Raw genomic sequence first — 19,262 nt, forward strand, 5'->3', positions numbered from 1 at the left:
TTTCTGATGCTATTTGTTTTGCAAATGCACAACAGACAATTAAGGCTAGATCAGAAGATGCTTTGTAGGTCGTGCATAGACTGTCTCTTCGCTGCCTGCAGGAGATCAAATATCAGCATATGGCTTTGAAGTGGTCCCCAAAGGACATGTTTTCTAGACCATATATTCTTTTTGTGAGGAATCTCTGCAGATGTTCCTACTATTGCTTATGCCTGGTCAGGTACATACTGAAGGGGGCACTGTACACAATTTGTCTAATCGTGGCCGAGTACAATGGAACAATGACATCTTTGGACCCAGTTGCTATACCCTTGATTACAAGTTGCACAACACAGAAAGATTTCCTTACTGCATTAGACACATGGAGGCAAAGGCCAAAGTCATTGTCTACATGTGTTCCCAAATCCCTGATCATCGGCTCTACCATTAAGGGTGTATTGCAAATGTAGTAATTTGCAGGGATGGCGGTCTTTCCAAAAAAGACTAATATGCACTTCTTGGTATTGAGTTTTAGACTGCGGCTCTGGCACCAGTTATTAGCCTGTGTCTTTAAGGGTATTTGGGTTATTTGGGGGATTCTATGACGGCACCTAATTTATAATTTTTGGCAAACTTAGCCAGAGGCTTTTGATGTCAGCAGTGAACTTCAGAAAACAAACGAGTTCACTGGGTAACTGAGAAGAATGCACTCCATGGTCATTGGGGGAACATGGCCAAAAATAAAAAAGGTACACCCTCAACAGCTACTAGAAAGATAGATAGACAACTTTCCTCCATTACTGGACAGATGTGCAAAGATAACAGACATCTGTTCATTCACAGCCACGATATATGTACACTCATGCTTTGGAGAAAAGAAAATTGAGTATAGTTTCCACTAGAGACTGCACTTGCATTAGTGTGTCTCAACCCTCACCTTTGGGGAAAGTTGGCAAATACTAGAAACTTCTTGTCCACTCATCAGTCTTCATCTGTTCAGTTAATGTCAAAACTGGGATACTAACATTAGAGATGGAAGTGTGCTGAGGTATAGGCACATCTTGAAATCATTTAACAGCTTCACTGTACAGTAAGAACTGTTGTTAAACTAAGCAGTTTCTGTGCTATTATGTGCAGACCACAAAACATTTAAATATACACCAAATGTACTGTCTTCTGCAGTCCAATATGTGTCTAAGAAACTGTGCAACATGCAACTGAATTACAGGTCTGCATCGTCAGCTCCCAAGATAATTTGCATGAGAATATGAGCTTTGAAATGAAGACAGAATGACTTTCATACGTGGCTGTTAACTGAAACAACTTTATTTACATTTAAACAGAGGATGTAGAAAAAATATGCACACATTATTTAAAAATAGCAAAAAGTCTGCAAGAACTTCTGGCTTAAATAAACTAAATTACAGAATTATTTTTTGGTCCATAATCTTCACATGTAGGTTGTATAAAACTGAATAAAAATACGTATTTCTCTCTTTAGTCAAAGGCTGGATTACTTTCAAGCTTCAGAACCAATGATCTTAATTCAGGATCTAAGGCCCAGTTTACTCGCCCTCCAACAATAATACCCTGCAAATAAGACAAAAAGATCAACATAATGAATTAAAATGAAAATTACATAATTATGAAGTAATGCACTAAATTCAAATGTACTGCTTCAGATTATGCGTGTTACTTTAGGGCGCAGAAACAGATCACATTTTTAATGAAGTTAAAATCTGCATTAAAAGACAACGGGCCAGATTCAATAAAGCCTACACTAAGTGTACACGACATGTATTCAATAAAATTCTCATCACATTTTTTGTGCTTTCTAGTCACTCAAAGATTACACTAAGTATACATGTAGTCTACACTTTGTTGAAACCTTTATGCACCCCTGTCAGTATTTAAAGCTGCAAGAATATCAGTAGGAAAACTGAAATTAGGAGGAAGAAGTGAGTTAGGTCTGTTTTGTCTATTCACTCCGAACAGTGTACACTTAGTGTAAACTTTATTGAATCTGGTCCAACATTTTTTTGCTACTTAAATCACCTCCATTCTCATTATATTTTCTATTTCAAGACTGCAAATGAAAATTATGTACTTATAACCTCAAAAAGGGAGCGCCAAATGAAAAAACAAACTAGGAAACAAGTGAATATGGCCAGCAGACCAAAATCACACTTGCAGGTTGATACAAAATACAATATAGTTATATACCTACCACAAAGACAGAGTTAGATGAGCAAGTCTACTCTTGGTAACAGTAGTAAGGCCATCAAGCATTATGACAGTTAGTATGAAAAAACGTGCTCCGGTGACAGAGGTGTAAGCAAGGGAATTTGGTGACTAGGAGCAACAAATATGTTGTAGTCACGCCCCTCCCTGGTCCAACCCATTCTGACTCATGTCCTCAGCTGTCCCCCTCCCCCCATACCATGGTAAGGCTTATACAATTAAGTATATTTTCACATTTCTGTAAATAGCGCAATAATACCATGTGAAAGGATATGTAAGTTTAACAAGTGTTCTGACAATACAGGTCGAGGATGTACAGTTTCCAAGATATGACAATTTGTGAATGTTTAGCAAAAATATAATTCTGGGTTTGTGTACATTATTTTATCATATAGGGTATATGGAAGAGAACAAGTGACTATGTAACAGAGCTTTAATTGACAAAGCACTTTAACTGTGGTTTCTGTACATAACCTAAAAGTTAAGGATAGGATAGAGGATAAAAAACTGATATCTGCATTAAGCTGCATTAAGACTGGGAATGTTTAGAGAAGTAGAGGCGGTAATGCAGCTAAATTGTTAGGACAGGCAAACAACATAACTCCTCAAATAAAGTAAAACAAAAGTAGGTTCCACAGTTAAAAGTCTGTTTCAGCACCGACCTTGTATCTAAGAACAGGCAATTTGTAACAGATATCACACTGGATATTAAAAAGCATATCCTCTTTTAGTACAAACCAAATAAATTACAAAAAATCACACAGTGCTTCTTCAGGCTATTTCAAAATGTACCTTTCAAACCTCTTTAAATATGCATCAGTCACATGATTTAGCAATTAAAAGAATATGTTTCTTCAGACGATTAATGCAATTAACAAGAAAACACCAACTTTCAAATAATATAGGAACATATAAATGGCACCAGTAAACAAAAAAGTATTAATGCACCTGTGGATCATTTAATGAAGACCATTCTTTTACATTTATGCTTCCTGTATGTATTAATCTGAATCAAACTGGGGAGGGGTATTTTTTTGAATTATAGCAAGGAAAGTACAGTTGTGTACACTTACCATAAATGTAGATGTTCGAGTGTATTCACTGTTGCAGTCATTACATTTGGGGTAACCTGCTGGCAGGTTGTCCTCAGTCGGCCTGATTAACAAAGTCTTGGGTCCTGCGTCGGTTACTGTCCCTTCTTCCATGACGTCAGGTCGTCAGGGGTATAAAACATGCAGCCGACGCCATTACATCAGTTTTTCTTGCCCCAGATGTCAGGTGCCCCCCAAATGGGGAGCAAATAAAATTAAAAACACAAAAGTATACCTCCAACCAAAAGCAAATACACCAAAAAGGCTTTTAAGCACAATAAAAGAAAGTAGAGGTATAGTAAGAGAAAAACAGGTGGCTGGAGGGAGGGTAACCAGGACTGCAACAGTTAATACACTCGAACATCTACATTTATGGCAAGTGTACACAACTGTACTATGTTCTTTGTGTTTCACTGTTGCAGTCATTACATATGGGTAGATTCCCAAAGCTATGGTTGGAAGGATGGATTTATACAGCATTAAGACCAGCTATAAGGCCCTGCAAGACTGCAGTGGCAAAGCCAGCTCTGGATTTAGAGAAAATTGGTAAATGATAATGCTTGGTGAAAGTATGTACTGAACTCCAGGTAGCAGCTTCTAGAATATCCCTGGTAGGAACACCTCTGAGAAAGGCTGCAGAAGTAGATGCGGCCCTGGTGGAATGAGATCAGATTCCCCTGGGGGATAGGTTTTTCCATGGTGTTTATAGCAAAAGTGAATGCAATGGCTTATCCATTTAGAAATGGTTTGTTTTGAAATAACCTTCCCCTCTGCCCCAGCAGCAAATGTTCAGATTTTCTTCGAAATTTAGTTCTGTCCAAGTAGAATTTAAGTTGTCTGTGCATGTCCAAGGAATGCAGAATCCGTTCCCCTTTGTTTTGTGGACTGGGATAGAAGGTTGGCAAATGAATGGACTGGTTAAGAGCCACACTGGAAACCACCTTGGGCATGAAGGATGGATTGGTCCTCAGAGATGCCCTGTCCTTATGAAAGATGATGAAAGGCTCCACTGCCATAAGGGCCTGTAATTCAGATATCCTCCTAGCTGAAGTGATTGCTAAGAGGAAGGCTGTTTCCCAATAAAGAAATGTTAAGTCTGCAGTAGCAGCTGGCTTGAAAGGAGGTAAAGTGAGCTTTTCCAAAACAAAGTTAAGGTCCCAGGCAGGGGTAGGAGCTTTCCTGGGTGGTCTCAAATTCTTTGCCCCTCTGAGATACTGTTTGAGCAGGGGATGAGAAAAGAGGGGTGGTTCTGTGTTATAGTGAGCTGAAATAGCTGAAGCCTGGATTTTAATACAGGAAAAAGACAGACCCTTGTGAAGCATCTCAGTTAAGTATTGCAAAATCTGAGGTAAATTGGGTGCTGCTGTGCTCATCCCTAAAGATTGGTTCCAGGCACAGAATCTTTTCCATTTGTCAGCATAAGATTTTCTAGTACTAGGTCTTCTCGCCTCCAAGATGACATCCATCACAGGTTTGCTGAGGAATGCTAAGGGTGAATTTAAGTGATTAACCAAGCTGCAAGGTTCAATGCTGTGAGCTGAGGGTGTAGAATTTGGTTCTCCTGCTGAGACACTAAGGAAAGTGTCTGAGGCAGGTGCCATGGAGATATATGTGACACTGTGCAGGAGTGGGTGCCAGTGTTGGCGTGGCCAATCTGGAGCAATCAAAATAATTTTTGGTTTGTCCTGTTTGACTTTTAGCAGAACTTTGGAGAGCAGAGACAGAGGGGGAAAGGCGTAGACCGATAGGTTTTTCCAGCTGAAGGACAGAGCATCCACTTTCCAGGCTTTTTTGTGAGGAGCCCTTGTGCAAAATTTGTCCAACTGGTAGTTCTGGGGGGTGGCAAATAGATCTATGTCTGGGCTCCCCCATTTGCTTGTCAACATGTTGAAAATCCGTGGTTCCCGTTTTCACTCATGTGGGTCCATGAGATTTCTGCTTAGTCCGTCTGCCAGTGTACTCAGTTTTCCTGGCAGGAATTGAGCTTGTAGTTGCACTTGGTAGCTCAAGGCTGTGTTCCGCAATTCCATGGCTAGTCTGAAGAGGGGGTAGGAATGTGTACCCCCCTGCTTGTTTATGTACCACATAACCGTGGTGTTGTCCGTCTTTACCATTAGTTATCCTGGATGAATGTAGTCCTTGAAGGCTGTCAGAGCATTCTGTAAAGCTAACATTTCTTTTTGATTGATATGTAGGTGCATTTGATTTGGGTTCCATTTGCCCTGAATGCACTTCTCTGCCAGGTGAGCCCCCCATGCATAGTCTGATGTGTCTGTAGTTAGGGTTTGGGCGGCAAGGGGTAGTGTGAATGGCAGTCCCTTGTTTTGGTGGCAGGCCTCTGCCCACCATAGGAACTCCAGGTGTAGGCAAGGTATGATGGGAATCATTGTTTCCAGGCTGTGATAATGTTGACTCCATAGACGTTTTAAGTACCAATGGTTTCCTCATATGCAGTCTTGCATATAGAATTAGAAGAATGCAGGAGGCCATGAACCCCAAGGCTTGCAGTATTTGTCTTGCAGATAGCAGGGTTTTTGTGGCCACTTGTTTAAAGTAAGTTACCAAATGAATTTGCTTTTCTGGTGTGAGGAAAGCCATCTGGGCAGTTGTATTCAAGCTTGCACCCAGGAATGTAATCTGTTGAAAGGGTACCAGTTGTGATTTATTTTCGTGTATGGTGTACCCTAGACAAGTTAGAACCCTTTTTACAAACGCCAGATGATTTATAAGTATGGCCTGGTTTTCTGCCTGAATTAGAGAATCGTCCAGGTATGGATATATTTGAATATTTCTTTGCCTGCAAAATGCAATTACTGGAGCCAGGCACTTTGTGAATACCCTGGGCGCAGTAGACAAGCCAAAGGGCAGTGCAGAGAACTGATAATGCAAGTAGCCTGCTTTGAAGCGTAGGTATCTTCTGCAAGATTCCCTGTTTCGGATATGCAGGTAAGCTTCTTTTAAATCTAGAGTTAGCAACCAGGCATCTTTGCCTAGCATAGGAAGTAACTGGTGAAGAGTGAGCATCTTGAATTCAGAAAGGTGTTTAGAGTAGACAGGTCCAGAATTGGACGCCATGATTTGTCTTTTATGGGTACCAGGAAAAGCCTGGAATAGAAACCTTGTCCCTTTTCCTCTTCTGGTACTGGTTGAATAGCCCCCATGTTTAAGAGGGAAAGTACTTGTTTCTGAGCCTCTGCCCACTGATATGGGGGCAGGTCTGGCCACCCGTTTGGTGTTGGCAACGTGTGGAAATTAAATCTGTATCCCTGGGACACTACATTAAAGCCCATTTGTCCTGGGTTATGAGTTCCCAGTTTTTTGCATGAAGAGCAATCTTTTCTCCCCAAAGGGGTGGCTAAAAGGTTAAGTGCTTGGTAATTTTAAAAGAAAGTCATTGAGACTGTTTACCATAGGGGGTGTCTTGTTATTTCCAGATTTGGAAGTGGAGGCCCCCCACTGCTTAGTTTTGAGAGTCCCTTGGGACTGAAACCTGCTGCTTTTGGTGTGTCTTGGTTTGGCTTGAGTGGATCTGGAAGGAGCTGGAAAGGACCAATTCTTAGTAGGCCAGTGCCTACTAAATCATGGAGGTTGCACTTGTAAGAAATATTTTACTGTTTGCATAGATTTAGCTTTATCTTCCATCTTTTTTAGAACTTCTTCAGCCTTATTGCCAAACAGGCGGTCCTGATTTAAAGGAGCATCCAACAATTTTGCTTTAACATGATCAGGCAGAGATTGCTCCTTAAGCCAAGCATGCCTTCTAAGCACAGACCCAGTAATAGCAGCCATGCAAGAGGCCTCTAAAGAATCAAAACCATACTGCAAAGTATGTTTTCCAACTTGTTCAGCAGAATGCAGTAAATCCTGTAAATCTTTATTTTCCACTCAGTCAGAAATCAACATCATTTTCTGATTAAGCAGTCCCATAATATGCTGTTGATATTTTAGCATATGAAATTGGCAGTTTAAAGCCCTGATTGCCAAGGTTGCAGAAGTATAAACCTTTTTACCCCATCTATCCAGCCCCCTGGAGTCTCTATCAGAAGAGGTAGGATTTTTAGCAGTAGAAGCCTTAGTGCGCTTGGGCCCCTGAGAAATGGTTTCTGGATCCGCAACAGGATTTTTGAAAAGGAACTTGTGGGACTCAGGAACCCTGTAGTATCTGTCAGGTTTACTAGGAGCCGGAGGCCATAATGGATTCTGAAAACACATCATCACCAATGTCTAGTACAGGAGGTACAGCCAAAGGCCTATGCTGAGGTAGAAGAAGGAAATCCCTAAGCCTTTTTTTAGATTCAGAAAATTCCTGACTTTCCCAGTGGAAATGCTCCTTTAAGGTATGTAAAGTTTACCCAAAAGAAAAGTCCTCAGGGGGGGGGAAGCAGAGGGAATGGAATCCTCTGCAACAGAATCCTCATAAGTAGGTATGGACAAATCCAGGTCATTGGAAGAATTAGAAGAAACAGAGTCCTGATCAGAAGATTCATAGTCAAGCTCAGTCCTAGGCCTCTTAGAAGGGGGGGGGGGGTGACTACCCCTGATTAGAGTAATAAGATCTTCAGCCATTTTGATAATTTGTTTTTTAGGCATAGGGGCCTGAATATGTGGCCTGGGTGTCATTTTTTTAGACATAGATCGAGATTTAGACCTTAGAATAGAAGGTGGAGTCTGTTTAATATGCAAGTCTGTAGGCCTGAATACACCCTCAGAAGCCGGTGCCTGCACAGCGGCTACGGACCCATCCAAGGTAGAGACATCCATGGGTTCCATAGGTCAAACACCTCATGGCATACCAGACTCCGAATGGGTCTCAGTAGAGGCCTGCTAGTCAGAAGTAGTGGGTATCAGGGACTGCGAAAGTGCCTCACTGAGTACTGGCGACTGGCTTAGGAGAAGCGTCGTCGGCAGTTTTGGACCTCGACGGCCTGTCTCTGTCTTTTTCTTTGTGTTTTTTTTGAATTCCGGTAGTCGGATGGCTAACCGTCACTTCTGGATAATTAAACCGAGAACCGAAATATTTAGAGGCAAAAATGTACCGACAACGGATAGTGCGCTGATTAAATAAAGCACAAAACCGATAGCAAGGTACGTCGTGGTCAGGGTCTAGGCAAGAAATACAGTACAAATGAAAATCTTTATGAGGTATTTGCTTTCCACAAGTAATGCAATTATTGACTTTTACTGACATCGGTAAGGACCAAGAAAAAGTTTCCCCAACAGGGTACTTAGCTTTAAGTTGAAGACTTCGGTTCTGAAACTTGAAAACGAAAATTTCAGGAGTCAGCCAACCGGCACTTGCAAACTGCTTCTGGTACCGCACAGCAAGAAAGACTGACGTAATGGCGTCAGCTGCATGTTTTATACCCGACGACCTGACATCATGGAAGAAGGAACAGCAACTGACGCAGGACCCAAGACTTTGTTAATCAGGGCAACTGAGGGCAACCTGCCAGCAGATTACCCCAAATGTAATGACTGCAACAGTGTAATGACTGCAACAGTGAAACATGAAGAACATCTTGAACAGCAATGGATTACTGAACTAAAAAAAATAACATTGCCTGGTGTAAATGATTAATTTTCTTTGAAACCAGTTTTAGGAAAAAGAAATTTGCGGCATTAAGTGTTTTCTTGTTAACTGCATGCATCATCTTAAGAAATATATTATGTTAAATGATAAGTAATGTGACAGTTACATATGTTTTAAAATAACATGAAGAAACAGTATGTGAAAATGCATTTGTCTTTTGTATCTGGTTTGTAATAAAAGAAGATATAAATTCTAATCCCCTGTGAGGGGTCAGTTACAGATCACCTTTTCTAATAAGTCCTGACATACTTGGCTAATGGTTAAATTGTTACTGTAGGTCTGGTAGGAAAATGATTAAAATAATCGTTAAATTTTTATTGACGCTTGTTGACATTTCTGTCAGATTCCATTAGGAGCATTGTCAACAGCATATATCACAATATTAGGACTAGGAAGTCATCAGAGAATAGCAGTGGCTCCAAAATACAAACAAAGAACATTGCTACTGAAGCTACTCAATTCTGATATGCAGGAATCTGAATATACTTGCAAAGTCCTACTGCTCATTTATTTTGTCAACTTAATTAACATGATTGCTCCAAAGCTGAGCCTTAAAAGCTTGTTCAGAAGTAAATTATGACTGTGTGAAAAGTCCACCATTCATATTGCAATAGACAGTATTGATTACTATATAAAATACTGCAACAGTTCTTTGCAAAAATATTTGCAGCACATCACACAAGTCCATAATCATTTATATGGCTAAAATGTATTTATAAGGATGTTTTCAAATATTTTTATAAGGGGCAAAGACTCACATTGCCCATTATGGAGAAAAGGGTGAAGACAATTTAGGTAGGGGAACAAATAACCACATGTTTAAATGGGCTAGGAACAATGCCAGAAATTAGTGATAGATTAATCATCCTTAAGATGGTTGGATGGCACTTACTAAATCTGGCTCCTGATTATTTTTGTCTAATTTTTAAGAGATCCTTGGTTTCCTTGACTGATACTCATCTGAAATAAAAAAAAATTGGGCTGGAGGCAGCCAAGAGTAGTTTAGGGAGATGGTAATGACATTCTTTCTCTGTTTGTAGGAACAGAGTTTGGTTTCTTGTGGAATCCACAGAAGTAAGAAGGAAGCATCTATTACTCAGCAAATCCAGAATCAATGGTGAGCACTAAAGAAATACTAAAATCTGTGATGGGACTAGTTAGCTGTTTAGCTGTCCTCAGGAACTCGCCCCATCTGCCACAAGAGGTGTTATAAATTCAAAAGAAAGCCTGTATTGTGGAACTCCCACATAAATCAACTTTATAGAAAAAACAAATACCAAAGGATAATACAAGGTTTTCTTCAACTGAATTAGGAAACTCAAAGGTAATACTCTTCCCTGCTCCAAACTTATTCCCTGCTCCAAACTTATCTCTAATGGTATAACCTACTCTGACTACAAAACTATAGATATCTTTGCTGACAGGTTTAGCTTCATCTCCACATCTCTTTCATATATTACTGCACCCATTTTAGTCCCTTTCCATCCCAGCTGTAATCACCCTATTGCAAAAGTCACATCAGCACTCTCCAAATCTAAAACTGAAAGTTATATACTTACCATAACAGATTAGTGTTGCCTTGTTTTCATCTGGTTCAGCCTTTGGGACTTCTGATCCAATTGGATCCAACCTCTATATCATTTACAATTTGTGGATCCAAGGCTCTGACACCTCCCTTGCCCCTAATTCCCTGTGTTCCTCCAAATTACCTCAGATCGAATCTGTATGCTCATACCCAGAAAAATATGCAAGAAACCTCATAAACAGGCCAGTTTATATGAAAAAACATAAACAGTGGAAATAAACAGAAAACAGCAATCAAGGGTTGCCCAAAGAAAAGATCCCCGGGGTAAGGTCCATCTATTGAAAAAAGGAGTAACAGGTAACAATTTTGGAAGGGGGATGGAGGAAGGAATTTTGAACTGGATAAAAACCAGGACAACATGAATCAATTGTTGTGATAAGTACATAACATTTGTATCTGAATGCTGTCTGTTTTTGTCTGATTCAACCTTTGGGACATATTCCCAAGCTACCAAAACACCTGGGTGGTATCAAGGAAGGATATTCCAGAGAATGGTGGAGCCAAAGGGTATATAGGATCTGGATGTACATCCAGCTTACAGTAAGACACAAATGTGTGAACAATTGACCAAGTATCAGCAGCAGCACAAATTTCATCAACAGAAACTACATGCATAAAGGTATTAGAAGTAGCTACAGCCCTTGCAGAATGAGCCTTTGATTTTATGTTTAGGGATAGCTAGTCCCAGCTTATCGTGGAACAAGGCTATGCAATCAAAATCCATCTAAATAGAGTAACTTTTGATACGTTTGGCCAAGTTTAGTTTTAGAAAGCAACAAACAACTGACTGGATTTTCTAATATCCTTGGTTCTGTGTAAATAAAATACAATTTTTCTGTAAACATCTAGTAAACATAAGGTACACTTCCCTTCACTGGAAAATCTTGGGAAGAGTACAGGTAGATTGATGGTCTGATTAAGGTTCACTGTGGATGCCAGCTTTGGGAGGAAAGTGGGAGAGGTTCTCAAAGACAGTCTGTCCTGGAAAATCATATATGGAGTTTTACAGGACACTGCTAATTCAGAAATCCTTCTTGCAGAAATAACAGTCACCATAAAAATTGTTTTCCAAGAAAGGAATCTTAAATCCACCATGACTACTAGTTCAAAGGGAGCCTGAGTTAAGGCCTGCAGTATGCTAAGTTATGTCCCATAGGGGAATTGGATGCCTAATAAGGGGCCTCAATAGGAAGGTTCCCCTCAGAAAGGCCTTTGAAATCTTTAGAGAAGCTATAGGAGTTTGATTACGTCCAATCAGAAGGTTGCAAATGATTGACAACTGAACCTTGATTGTTGAAAAAGTAGAAATTTTTTGAAAAAGACATGACAAGAAGCCCAGGATGGAAGGAAGACCTGTTGAGAAAGGTTCAATTGTCCGATTGAATGCAATTGTTCCCAAGGAAGAAAGTCCTGAAGTGCTAGCAACGCTAAGAGCACTGCTCTCATCTCTAGAACATTGATATGCAGTAAGGTCTCTGAATGGTTCCACGTGCCTTGGACTGTCCGCCCAAAGTACCCCCACCCGAGGCGTCCGTGGTCACCGTGGCGAGAGGAGAAGCACAAAATGGGCGACCCTCGTGGAGATCCGGGAGTGGAGCCACCACAAGAGGGACCGCTTGCAAGCCTTGCTGATCGCTATGGGATGATGCATGGGAGAGCAAGGTATGACCACGTACTAAGGCGTCCACTGTAGAATCGCATATTGAGCCTGGCAAGAGGAAGAAGTGCTATCGCGAGCCATGGACCCTAGAGCCCTCAGGACCAACTCCGCTGGAACAGAACATGAATGGAGAATGGCCCGCACCTGGAGCTGCAGATTTAGAACTCTGTCCGCAGTGAGGAAGGCTCGTAAACTCCTTGTGTCTAGTCTGGCCCCTATGAAATCTAAGAGCTGAGTGGGTGCCAGGTTGGACTTTTGTATTTATTGTGATGCCCAGAAATGGAGCAAGATGGAGAAAGGAGTCTGCGCGAGAGAAGTAGATGCCTTGTTGGACGGTAAGGAGCCAGTCGTCCAGGTAGGGAAAGACCTGCACCCCCTGAAGCCTCAGGTGGGCCGCTACCACTGCTAGTACTTTGGTAAACACCCTGGGGCTGTGGTGAGACCAAAGGGAAGGACCCGAACTGGTAGTGACTGGCTCCCAGCGAGGCGGAGAAACCTCCTGGGCGTCTGTCCATTAGGATGTGGTAGTGGCGTCCTTGAGATCTATCGAGCACATCCAGTGGCCTTCTCCCAGAAGGGGAGAATAGATTGTAGAGTGACCATTGAATTTTTCTTTGGGGACTGCCAGATTCAAGAGAGAGAGGTCTAGGATTGGTCTTAGTTCCCCGTCTTTTTGGCACTAAAAGAACCTGAGTAGAACCCTGATCCGATCTGGTCTGGGGAGCGGGCTGGATGGCTCTTTTCTCTAGCAGATGGCCAATTTCTGCCAAAGCGGCCTCCCTTTGACCGGGTGGTGCGTCTGGGAGGGACTTCATCTTTGGAAGGTGAAGGAAAGGAATGCGATATCCCCTGGATATGATTTGGAGAACCCAGCGGTCGATGTTATGGACTCCCATGCCGCTGGGTGCCCAACGTCCCGACTGCCTCCAGAGTAGAGCAGTCGGGCAACCCTCAGGGTTGCTGCGGGCCGTTCAGAGAAAGGTTCCCTGGACCCGAAGTTTCTGGGAGCCCCTCTGCCTCTAGAGGCGTCCTCCCTGTCCTCCTCTGCCACGGAAGTACTGGTTGTCCGGAGCAGGCTGGGACTGCTGCGACTTCGGAACCACATCTTCTTCTGACCCTTTTGGTTCCTAGAATAGGGCCTCTGGGGTGCAGAGAAGCGGATTCCGACGGCAGACAGCGTCTTCCGTCCTTCTCGCTCTGGGTCAGCGTCATGACGGTCTTGCCAAACAGAGCAGAACCATCAAAGGGGCGTTCGCAAGCTTGGCTATGAAGGGCTCAGAAAAATCGCAGTGGCGGAGCCAGGCCTGGCGTCTAGTGACCAGTCCTGTCCCGCAGCTCTGGGCGCCCTCCGTAGCATGGGAGAGTAGCCGCATAGCTATTGTGACTGACCTAAGAGTGGCCATTTTGGTGGAGTGCAGAGCTCTGTCCTCCTCGAAATGGACTCAGAGATGCAGCGTACTCCTTAATAAGGTCTCGCTGCATCCGAATAACATGTGCCAAATAGTTCAGCGCCCTTACCGAGAAGGTCGAACTGAACATCCGCTTCCCAAGCGGTCCATCATCCGAGACTCCTTGCTCGGTGGGTGGACTGAGGACTCTCCTGAGCCAGTTCCCTCTTTGTGGCCGCCATCAACATGGCATCTACAGGAGGCCCCTTACTCCAATGGGTCCTGTCGGAGGCGGGCTAAGGATCCTGTCAGGTCTTTTGGGAATTGGCTCCATGGTGTCCGGTTCCTTCCACGCCTGGTGGTAATAAGGTCCACCAGGGGTCGGCAGGGGACACCCAAGAGGTAAACAGGCCCGTTTGAATGCCTCCAAGAACACGGACTCGTCGAGGAAGACTTGGGGCAGACCACCCCCTATCTGGAGCATTTCCATGATGTCTCCGAAGGAGACATCCTCGGGGTGACCGTGGGAGCCTTCCCTTCCTCCAAGTCCGTGTCTTCAGTGAGGAGACTCGGGAGTCAATGTGCCTCCTTTTGCGTATGCTTGAGGGCCTCCTCTGGGGGCTGTCAGAGGAGTCCTCAACAGCAATTGCTCCATGGGAGCAACTTGGGGCACAGAAAGCGGGCTGTCCCAGGGGCGGATGGTGGAAGCCTGGCCCAGTGCAGAGGCGGGGCCGGGCGAAGCAAGTGCCGGGGTCCGGAGACCCTCAACAGAGCCCTCTCCACTACATCAAAAGCGAAGGGGCCGACCTCGATCAAAGGATCCGACAATCGGCTCCCCTCGGATCGAAGAGTGGATCGGAGCCGAGCGCACTCGGATCCGAAGGGACAGTGCGCTCCGACACAGCGCCGAAGGAGCACTGATCCCCGGATCGGCTTCGGATCAGGCTCCGAGATCGGATCCGGCACTCGAGGGCATGGTGGGATCCAGTACCAAGTACTATCGGCTCCGACCTCCCCGGCTCCGAAGCTGCTCGGCTCCAGTTGCTCGAACCCGGGTAGCGGGTGGAGAAGAACAATAGGCTTAAAAAGGGTGTTGAGCTCCCCGGGGAGGCAAACACTCCATCTGCATCTGGGCCTGGATGAACCTTCTCATCATCCGGTCCAGATCAGCATCGAAAGGCTATGGGTAGATCTCGGTGAGGCTGCGAGGTGAGCCTGGAATGCCTCCTCGATAGCCTCGGCGGAGATCGGGTCTCCTCCTCCTCAGGACCCGGTGAGAAGCACACAGGGACGGGCCGAGAAGGAGGAGACCGCACCGACAGGAAGCCGGGAGAAGCCGCTTGGCTGGCGGGGCGAAACAGAGGTCTCGGCCCGCCGCTTGTGGTGCTTCTCCCTCCGGTCCTTTTAGATGCATCCCTCTCCTGTCCTGAAGCGGGAGTTTGAGTCCCAGGAGCAGGAGGGGTGCCACAGAGAACAACTGCAGCCGCAGGAGTCCCGAAGGAGGCGGAGGTCGGAGCCGAGTCCGGCGGTAAAGACCCGCCAAGACCAGCTTGGACCTCCGCTCCCTCAGTGCCCTGGGGTTGAACCCTGCACAAATGGAACAACCAGATGTGAGGTGTTCAACCCCAAGACCTAACACACGAGTGTGGCCATCAGCCGGTGAGCTTATGGCCACACTCGGGCTGACTAGAAAATATGGACTTAGGCTGTTCAGCCATAGTCTATAAATTTAACCTAAAGTTACAGAAAAGTAGCAAACAATAAAAAAGCACACAGGCCTCACACACACTCTCGTACCAGCGAGGGAGGGAATAAAATTACTACTGAAAATTAAATTAAACTAAAAACAGTCAATAATAACAGGAAACCTACAACTTTCACACAAAAATTGTTAAATAAAGAAAAAATTCTCTATTTTTCAACAAGAAAATAGTCTACTTAGCTGAGAGCTATGTATCCACATCTAGTTACCAGCGCGGCAAACAAGATCTGAGGTCATGAGGGTAGAGCAGGGCATTATGGGTGAGGGGAGGAGCTGAGAGCTTGGATCCATAGCTGGAAAACTATGCCGGTTCGGATCCGATATCGGATCCATAACCCACAGGTTGCAGACAAATGAATATCCTACTTCAGATAAATATTTGCAGCACATCACACAAGTCCATAATCATTTATATGGCTAAAATGTATTTATAATGATGTTTTCAAATATTTTTATAAGGGGCAAAGACTCACATTGCCCATTATGGAGAAAAGGGTGAAGACAATTTAGGTAGGGGAACAAATAACCACATGTTTAAATGGGCTAGGAACAATGCCAGAAATTAGTGATAGATTAATCATCCTTAAGATGGTTGGATGGCACTTACTAAATCTGGCTCCTGATTATTTTTGTCTAATTTTTAAGAGATCCTTGGTTTCCTTGACTGATACTCATCTGAAATAAAAAAAAATTGGGCTGGAGGCAGCCAAGAGTAGTTTAGGGAGATGGTAATGACATTCTTTCTCTGTTTGTAGGGAACAGAGTTTGGTTTCTTGTGGAATCCACAGAAGTAAGAAGGAAGCATCTATTACTCAGCAAATCCAGAATCAATGGTGAGCACTAAAGAAATACTAAAATCTGTGATGGGACTAGTTAGCTGTTTAGCTGTCCTCAGGAACTCGCCCCATCTGCCACAAGAATTGTTATAAATTCAAAAGAAAGCCTGTATTGTGGAACTCCCACATAAATCAACTTTATAGAAAAAAAACAAATACCAAGGATAATACAAGGTTTTCTTCAACTGAATTAGGAAACTCAAAGGTAATACTCTTCCCTGCTCCAAACTTATTCCCTGCTCCAAACTTATCTCTAATGGTATAACCTACTCTGACTCACAAACTATAGATATCTTTGCTGACAGGTTTAGCTTCATCTCCACATCTCTTTCATATATTACTGCACCCATTTTCGTCCCTTTCCATCCCAGCTGTAATCACCCTATTGCAAAAGTCACATCAGCACTCTCCAAATCTAAAACTGAAAGTTATATACTTACCATAACAGATTAGTGTTGCCTTGTTTTCATCTGGTTCAGCCTTTGGGACTTCTGATCCAATTGGATCCAACCTCTATATCATTTACAATTTGTGGATCCAAGGCTCTGACACCTCCCTTGCCCCTAATTCCCTGTGTTCCTCCAAATTACCTCAGATCGAATCTGTATGCTCATACCCAGAAAAATATGCAAGAAACCTCATAAACAGGCCAGTTTATATGAAAAAACATAAACAGTGGAAATAAACAGAAAACAGCAATCAAGGGTTGCCCAAAGAAAAGATCCCCGGGGTAAGGTCCATCTATTGAAAAAAGGAGTAACAGGTAACAATTTTGGAAGGGGGATGGAGGAAGGAATTTTGAACTGGATAAAAACCAGGACAACATGAATCAATTGTTGTGATAAGTACATAACATTTGTATCTGAATGCTGTCTGTTTTTGTCTGATTCAACCTTTGGGACATATTCCCAAGCTACCAAAACACCTGGGTGGTATCAAGGAAGGATATTCCAGAGAATGGTGGAGCCAAAGGGTATATAGGATCTGGATGTACATCCAGCTTACAGTAAGACACAAATGTGTGAACAATTGACCAAGTATCAGCAGCAGCACAAATTTCATCAACAGAAACTACATGCATAAAGGTATTAGAAGTAGCTACAGCCCTTGCAGAATGAGCCTTTGATTTTATGTTTAGGGATAGCTAGTCCCAGCTTGTCGTAGACAAAGGCTATGCAATCAAAAATCCATCTAAATAGAGTAACTTTTGATACGTTTTGGCCAAGTTTAGTTTTAGAGAAAGCAACAAACAACTGACTGGATTTTCTAATATCCTTGGTTCTGTGTAAATAAAATACAATTTTTCTGTAAACATCTAGTAAACATAAGGTACACTTCCCTTCACTGGAAAATCTTGGGAAGAGTACAGGTAGATTGATGGTCTGATTAAGGTTCACTGTGGATGCCAGCTTTGGGAGGAAAGTGGGAGAGGTTCTCAAAGACAGTCTGTCCTGGAAAATCATATATGGAGTTTTACAGGACACTGCTAGCAATTCAGAAATCCTTCTTGCAGAAATAACAGTCACCATAAAAATTGTTTTCCAAGAAAGGAATCTTAAATCCACCATGACTACTAGTTCAAAGGGAGCCTGAGTTAAGGCCTGCAGTATGCTAAGTTATGTCCCATAGGGGAATTGGATGCCTAATAAGGGGCCTCAATAAGAAGGTTCCCCTCAGAAAGGCCTTTGAAATCTTTAGAGAAGCTATAGGAGTTTGATTACGTCCAATCAGAAGGTTGCAAATGATTGACAACTGAACCTTGATTGTTGAAAAAGTAGAAATTTTTTGAAAAAAACATGACAAGAAGCCCAGGATGGAAGGAAGACCTGTTGAGAAAGGTTCAATTCCCTTAGAAGATGCAGGTCATACAGCCTATCTGGAGCTTGCCAAGGCCTTCGACACCATTCCCCACTCTGGAATCATAGATAAACATATTAAGCTGGGCATAAATCCCTACGTCACTTGATGGGTTGCCAACTGGCTTACTGACAGAACCCAGACTGTAAAAGTAGCCGACTCCAAATCCAGCTCTAGACAAGTGACAAGTGGAGAACCTCAGGGTTCAGTCCTGGGACCGCTCTTGTTTGGCATCTACTTCTCTGAAGTACAGGCCAACACCAAGGAACTCTGGCTAACAAAGTTTGCAGATGACTGCAAACTGGGAGCCATTATTGAACCCCAAATGATGTGGATATTCTACAAAAGGGCCTTACAGAAACATGCTTGGTGCCAGAGCCATGGGCTCAAGCTTAATGCTAAGAAATGTATAGTTATCCCCTTTGGGAAAAAACATGTACCCATGAATTACCACATAGGTGGCAGTACACTAAACACCGAAAGTGTGATGAGAGACTTAGGGACACAGATGGACAGTGGTCTCATCTAAGATAACCACATCGCCACAACAGTGAGGAAATCCTTCTATGTGGCACATCTCATCACGAAGGGTTTTTCATCCAGAAAAAAGGAGGTCATTGTCCCACTGTACTCATTCCTCATACACCCATTATAGAGTACAACGCCCTGTTTGGTATGTGCCTCACAAGACATCTGCAACAGCTGGAAAGACCGCAGAAATACGTCACTAAAAGAATAACAGGCCTAAAGCAGATGCCCTATGCTGACCGTCTAAAAACAATCTCCAGCTATACGCTGTGGCATATCGTCTACTCAGAGGCAATCTCTACTTAACATACAAGGCTATGTCAAACCCTGAGCTGTTGAACACGCTCCACTTAAAGAAATTCCAATCCCTCAGAGCCACACGATCCAGGGATCTAAACCTTGTCATCACAATGAACAAAACATGCTGGAGGGATAGGTTCCTGACCCAGAGACTCCCCATACTCTGGAATAGACTGCCCATACATGTCAAGCAGAGCGCCTCCTTGGCCTTCTTCAAAAGGAACCGTGACGATTGAATGGGAGATAGGAAATTCACCCCGGGGATCACGGCAGTCGCCCTGCTAGACAGGGATCCAGGGAAGCAAATATTGTGGGAAGAAATATCCGGGGAATTGTTTGGCTAGGCTTGTATAGGTCCTAGGGCCAACAGCCTAGCACCAACCTATGAACCTATAACAGTAAACTGTTTCCATTTCCTCAGATAAACTTTTCTACTATTTTGCTT

The 19,262-nt window shown here is 43.3% G+C and overlaps 1 protein-coding gene across 3 annotated transcripts in view; it reads right to left on the reverse strand.

Moving 5' to 3' along the window:
• Window positions 1–1,283: 1,283 nt before the first annotated feature.
• The window catches only part of CENPH (centromere protein H), a 620,329-nt gene continuing 602,350 nt past the window's right edge, over window positions 1,284–19,262 (reverse strand). For all 3 annotated transcript variants that reach the window (XM_044075457.1, XM_044075459.1, XM_044075458.1), the window contains one exon: window positions 1,284–1,569. In XM_044075457.1, the coding sequence (XP_043931392.1) occupies window positions 1,477–1,569 (93 nt within the window). In that variant the 3' untranslated portion in view covers window positions 1,284–1,476. The remainder of the gene's footprint in view (window positions 1,570–19,262) is intronic.

Source organism: Protopterus annectens, chromosome 6.part1 (genome assembly GCF_019279795.1).
Source record: "Protopterus annectens isolate FY-2018-M chromosome 6.part1, PAN1.0, whole genome shotgun sequence".
NCBI lineage: Eukaryota > Metazoa > Chordata > Ceratodontiformes > Protopteridae > Protopterus > Protopterus annectens.